This window comes from Centroberyx affinis, unplaced genomic scaffold (assembly GCF_046629955.1).
Source record: "Centroberyx affinis isolate AG114_WGS23_722 - 3 ecotype Tasmania unplaced genomic scaffold, CSIRO-AGI_Caff_v1 ptg001293l_1, whole genome shotgun sequence".
Classification (NCBI taxonomy): Eukaryota; Metazoa; Chordata; class Actinopteri; order Beryciformes; family Berycidae; genus Centroberyx; species Centroberyx affinis.
In genome coordinates, this window is record NW_027279799.1 from 763,729 (window position 1) to 770,000 (window position 6,272).

Sequence of the window (6,272 nt, forward strand, 5' to 3'; positions counted from 1 at the left end):
GTCCACTTACCGGTTTGCAAAAGTTGGCGATAACCATAGCGTAGGATATGGCATCCGTTCTCCTGCAGTTTTGACGACCTCCGGATGATACAAAAGTTTCAGAATAATTTGGTCCAATAGATGAAATAATCTCACTGAGAGGAGACTGACCTGCATTTTTTCCCATGACGTTTTTTGAGAGCTCTCGATTTCATCCTCCTCACAGGTGTTTATGCACACACACAAGATACAACAGACAACAAAGAACTCCAACATAAAAAAATACCCAAGGTCATTACAACCCCACTATTAAGTATCAAAGAAACACTAAGTCCCTACAGGAATATTATAGTGATTTTTCGTGGTGCACAGATTTAGTGTATAGTATATAATCAGATCTAAAAATAAATCACACGATCACAGAAAATCGCGCTGAAAGCACCAGTGTAGACACGGCCGTTGAGGCGTGTTTTGGCCCATCGTCAGCATCAGCATCTTTCCTCTGGATGCAGATGAGATCGGGACCGGAAGGATGCCGCTGCAGGGGGAAGCAAGGGGCTTTATTGTGTTGACATTTTTAGTCTTTTAGTTGACTGGTACTTGGGTTTTGTATTTTAGGTTATCATAATATATATAAAAAACTGTTCTTAAACCAAGATTACGTCCGTTTTTTTCCGGTGTTTGGCATTTGGTAACGTAGGTTATACTGAAGGTGTAGCTGAAGCTGTTGTAGCCATGTTCCCGTCGTGTTGCTCTAAATCCGGGGACAGCGGGGGTAAGAGGACCTCCATCACGAAGATCCTGTTCGGGGTGTTTGTGGTTTACATGCTGCACACCGCCTGGCTGCTGTACGGCTTCCTCAACACCAAGCCATGCGACAGAGGCAGAGGAGAGCACTGCATCTCCTCCTACCTGGCATACAGACCCAGACTACAGGTCAGTACAGGCCTGCGCTGCTTTCCGTGTTTGTGTGTTTAAATGTGTTTTTATAGATTATACAAACGAAAAGACAAAAGACACAGTGACCTCTTTTGCGACTTGGGCGCTGCCATGTTGTTAGTTTATCTGACAGATGAGGATGATAGACTATTGTAATATACAGTAACAAAATGTATTCCTCTTCTATTAATTTTTGGCTTACGAATGACTGAATCTATTTAAAAAAACGTTACTTAAAATTCATTACTCAGCATGCCAAATATAGGATCAGAGTCGATGTCACAGTCAGAGTCAATTTCAGTGAGGGCCACATTGAGAAACTACATGAAGTTGAGGGCCTGATCATTTTATTGAACTAGGTAAACTAATCTGCTCTTTGACCATGTTTTTCAATGTTGCAGTTGCTTAGCATGAAGCCCCATGACAAATCATGTATAGTCTGCATGGCATTTAGTCAAGTAAAATAATGAAATTTGGCTATGCTTAACCTGTTACAGGTCCCATATAGCCAACATATATCCTGCCTAAATATAACACATAACACATCAGTGGTTGCATTTAATTAAGCAAAATAATGAATCTTGAAGGGAAAACATGAATTCATCATTGAGTTATATGTTGAGTTATATACAGTGTGCCCTTCTCTTCTCTTCTCTTCTCTTCTCTTCTCTTCTCTTCTCTTCCCCTGTGTTATCCAGCTGAGTGTGTTCTCCTGCCTGGTGCCAGATAACAGCCAGCTCAACCTCATTATGAAAATAGACCCATTTGACCTTCACTCTACGTTTGAAAGGTGGGTTTGAGATGGAGATATTCCAACCAAACAACCATTATCTTGTCTCTTAACCTTACTATATAATTTACCTTGGACAAGTTGTCATGCTCATTACCACCAGTCCAGTACAGTGACACTTTATACGATGTCTGGTTGTCCATGAAAGCTTTACTCCACTGAAATGCTCAGGATCATCATTGCCCATCATTGCCCTATATCCTGTCATAGCAGTAACATAGTGGTTGGAATATAGCAAAGAAGTGATTTCAAATTTATAGCCTATAGGAACATTTTTCAATTAAATAGTAACCATCTGAATTGTCACATGGCACAGTAGTGGGTGCAGAAGAGAAGACAGGCACCTTTGACATTAAATGTATGTTTGAAAGGAACAGTGGATCAGTGTTAGTCTCCTGTGGGTTGGCCTCTATGTCCTCTGTCTACATTCATATGAGCACAGCTGTTCACTACTGTGACCGGTCAGAAATGATGGAGGCTGCAGATTGAAATATGGTTGGCCCAGATGACAGTGAGTTCAGACAGCCAGATCAGGCCCACGAATCACAAAATTCATGTATGTATCTGACAAGCAAATATGAGTGAAAACAACAGAACGGTCTATATTTCAAACAATAAGTCTCATCACCTCAATTAACATCTTCACCTCTCACAAAGTAGAAGCAGAGAAACAAAGGGGTCAACAATGTACAAAACACAAATCGGTCATTGACAGTAAATATTTTGCAGTAGGGATGAAAAAGCTTATGTGTATCATTCTATATCTGTCCATCTGTGTCTGTCCTGTCATCTGTGTGCCGTTTCCTCTCCGTCTGTTTCACCTTTTTGTCCCTTTCACCTCCCTCCCTCCCTCTCTCTCTCTCTCTCTAGGCAGGTGAATGTCTCTCTGCCAGAGGAGACTCGTGCTAATGGCAGTCTGTATGCGGTTGTGTACGTTCATAAAGCCGGTGTTTCACCTTTGGAGGACAGCAGAGAAGTCCACTATGCGGCTCTGCTCACCTCCTACATCACCCCCAGATACTCAGAGGGGCAGAGAGACATGCAGAAGGTAAAACAGATGGGACAAAACGTCATCAGTTTATGGAGCCAATAATCACTGTGACAATAAAAATGTGACAATACGTATCATTGGGCAGAAAAAGTAATCGCAGTATTAGCTACATTTCATTCTGCTGTAGTAACCACAAATGAAACAGCTTGCCCAACATAATTTCTCAAGTTCTCCATCCAAATTATATTATTTACACTTTGTAATGACATTTTTAAATTGTTTACATTCTAGCAAGAGAATGCCATTGCTAGAAAGATTTGTGACATTGAACTCTTATTTATTACATCGTATCGTGGTTGTATCGAATTGTGAACCCAATATTGTGTATGGAATCGTCCTATGCTTAATATTTAAAATATGTTATTTGTAAATCAAATACATTTGGTGCAAACCACACTGTGAAGAGTCAAACCCCAGTGGACATAAGTACCTTTTTTGTGCCCCCTTCCGAAGCCCGCCCCCGGATCAGAGGATCCTGTGTCCCACTGGAGGCCGCACCTGTCAATCACTATGATGTCAGAAGACTTCACCTTCAACAAGGCGGGGCTTCCCAGCGATGTGCGACGCTACATGAGAGTGTAAGGCACATAAAGCCTTGGCGGTCTCAGAAGTCCCTGAAAGGGCTGCAGGGGTTCCAGTAGGAGAGCTATTGGTCTCTGGTGTGATGCTGCTATACTCATCATAAAACTGCTATTTTCTCTGTAGTCTACTGCTTGAGTGCTGTGAGTACAAGGTATTTTAATGGCTGTATATGTGAGTGATTCAACTTGAACAAGGGTTAAATGTGTAACTTTTGTCCTCACTCATATGTAACTCCTTCCCACTGTCAGTTACCCTCTGAAACAACAGAAAACAGGGGGGAAAATATGCAGCAGCACTTCTATTTGTCAGTGTGATCGCTGCTTTATTGCAGAAATGCGATTGTGAGTGGAGGGTCGGCAATTTAAATTCGCAGTCTGGTTAGGAAAATCTGGATGGGGGAAGTGAAAAAGACACACACTCCCTTCTCTCAGAAAACGACTGTAGAGGTGTTGAGTAAGACAGTTTATCTGCAAGTGCTCCAGTGGAACTGCTCAGTGATCTGCAGGAGAAGACTGAGGTTGATCTATGTCTGTGTGTGTGTGTGTGTCTGTGAGTGTGTGTGTGTGTGTGTGTGCATACAAAATTCCCCCTTATTCCCCCTGCAACTCCACCAGGCTGTAAATGATGAGAATGTGCTCTTAGTCAACTTGCCTTTTTACATAAAGTTGTCTGCCTGTCTGTCTGCCTGCCTGCCTGTCTGTCTGTCTGTCTGTCTGTCTCTCCTGTAGCTCTCAGGAAGGCAGACAGATGACCTACCTGCCTCTGCTGCTGGTTGATGAGCTCAGCTTCAGAGTGAGAGACCTCATGGTACGACACACTTCCACTCTAATGTTATGGAGATAACATATTTAAATGCAACTTTGTGTAGTCATTATTGTGTTGTGAATTAATCTATCTATCTATCTATCTATCTAACTGTTTATAGGAGATCAGCAGCAGCACCCTCCAGCTTCCTCTCACTGTGTCCTATGAGGGAATCTCTCTAAGGAGATTCAGGTTCTGGGTCCACCTACAGGACGTGGTTTATTCCCTGCGACAGTTTGGTGAGTTAAGATTATAAGTTTAGTGAGTTACTGGTTGGATATGTTTGTTTGGTTAGTTATGGCTTAGTAAGATATTAACAAAGCTGGTTCGTCACATCGTGCTTCAAAGAGCAACAAATTATATAAATACAGATAGACATATTGTGTGTGTGTGTGTGTGTGTGTGTGTGTGTGTACACAAGCATGCACATGTGTTAATGGATATGACAACAGAGGTCACAACAGTGATAACCCCTTCTATTAATTATGTGTGAGAATGATTTTGACAGTGAGTTTATCACAAACTTTGTTCACCATGATGCTATAAACCTAAATATCTACTTGTTACCCTGTGCATCCCTGGTGCAGAGGAGACTAAAGTGAACTAAATCAGTTGATGCTGCCTCTTTGTGTCTATCCAGGCTTCACAGAGGAGAACGTAGATGAGATCAAAGAAACTCTGGTGGACTCCAACCTCTACCTGCTCGTCCTGACTGCACTCGTCACAGCTCTACATGTAAGACCATACGACACCACATATTACACTGTAGGATGTCTGGACTTCCAAGAGGTAGAGAGGTGAGACTGAGGTAGAGACTGTGGTGTCCAGGTCCGTGTCACAAGCTGTGATCCAAAAATGTCAGCTCCAGTCAAGCTACAGGTTACTCAAGAAGTTACTGTGAGGAAATACACAATATGAGCAAAATCCAGTATCCAAGGTCAATGCCACAGCTTCCTGAAAATCCACCACAGTTTGCCACTTGCCTGCAATCAGAAAACCTTCTTACTGTCTGACATAAAGCGGGCATTACCATTAATCTGTTGAGAGTGCAGACACATTATGAGGCTGCCCTGGTTCCTTCTGCCTAACAAGGTAAGTGGCAATTAAAGATCCTTAGGGTAATGCCTAATGATTAGTGAGACAAAGCTTCCAACACATCAAATCATGACACACTAGTGCCAAGAAGACGGGTCTCAAAGCACCCAGTCCAGTCTCAAGTAGGACAAGAGTTGCCCAGTAAAAGTTCTTGCAACATATTGTGAGTTACTGTCTGACTCCAAGAGGCATATGACAGCCCAGGAGTGTTACAGGTTAAGCTTTGTAGAACTAAATGTACTGTATGTATGTTCTCTTCTTCTGTGGTGTTTTACAGCTCATCTGTGAGTTCCTGGCCCTTAAAAATGACATCAGCTCGTGGAGAAAAAAGAAGAGCATGGTGGGAATGTCCAGGAAGTCGGGTGAGCAAATGTTATCATCGTAATCACATACAATCTGGAAAATGGGGTCGTGGCAGAGTGCAAGATTAAGGAGATTAAGGAGGCGCTACATAGTGGTTTTTGCAATGCCCCAGCACGTGATTTACCCATATGGCACACAGGTGGTAGACAGACACACGGCATTGCTGAATGATTTCCTCTTCTGAAAGCTGGAGGATAGATATCTTCTTGGGAGGAAGACTGTCTCCCTCTTTACAGCTTGACTTGGCAGCGATCCCTGTGTCTGGCAGAAATAGCAGCAGCCATTCTGAGCAGCCAAACTAAACACACTGTGTGTAATGTCCTGTGACGTACTGCCACTTTTCAAAAGATTTTATTTACACTACAGTAACTGGAGGGGCTGTTGTTGTTAAGTACTAATGAATTGCACGCCTAATTGGCATCATGTAAAAATCCTTATTATTGACATTTGCATATGCTTGACCAGTACAGGCCAAATGTGACTGTATTTTTCACTGATCATTGCATTGCATCATTTTGGAGGTAAAGCACTTTTGATGCAGCACAAAAACTCTTTGTGAGTTCAGGCCTTACAGCTCTTTAATGTGGCACGCTCTCTCTTTCTTTCCCACTCTGTTTCTAGTTCTGTGGCGCTGTCTCAGCACTTTGCTGATTTTCCTCCACCTGCTAG

General features: G+C 42.5%; 1 protein-coding gene across 1 annotated transcript in view; it reads left to right on the forward strand.

Annotated features, from left to right (window-relative positions):
* The first annotated feature begins 699 nt into the window (after positions 1–699).
* LOC139649152 (lipid scramblase CLPTM1L-like) overlaps positions 700–6,272 on the forward strand; it is an 8,760-nt gene continuing 3,187 nt past the window's right edge. The window contains exons 1-9 of the mRNA XM_071525482.1: positions 700–915; positions 1,617–1,708; positions 2,579–2,756; positions 3,213–3,337; positions 4,070–4,148; positions 4,267–4,384; positions 4,786–4,880; positions 5,518–5,602; positions 6,225–6,272. The exon at positions 6,225–6,272 is cut by the window's right edge and continues 53 nt beyond it. Of these exons, the coding sequence (XP_071381583.1) occupies positions 715–915; positions 1,617–1,708; positions 2,579–2,756; positions 3,213–3,337; positions 4,070–4,148; positions 4,267–4,384; positions 4,786–4,880; positions 5,518–5,602; positions 6,225–6,272 (1,021 nt within the window). The 5' untranslated portion in view covers positions 700–714. The remainder of the gene's footprint in view (positions 916–1,616; positions 1,709–2,578; positions 2,757–3,212; positions 3,338–4,069; positions 4,149–4,266; positions 4,385–4,785; positions 4,881–5,517; positions 5,603–6,224) is intronic.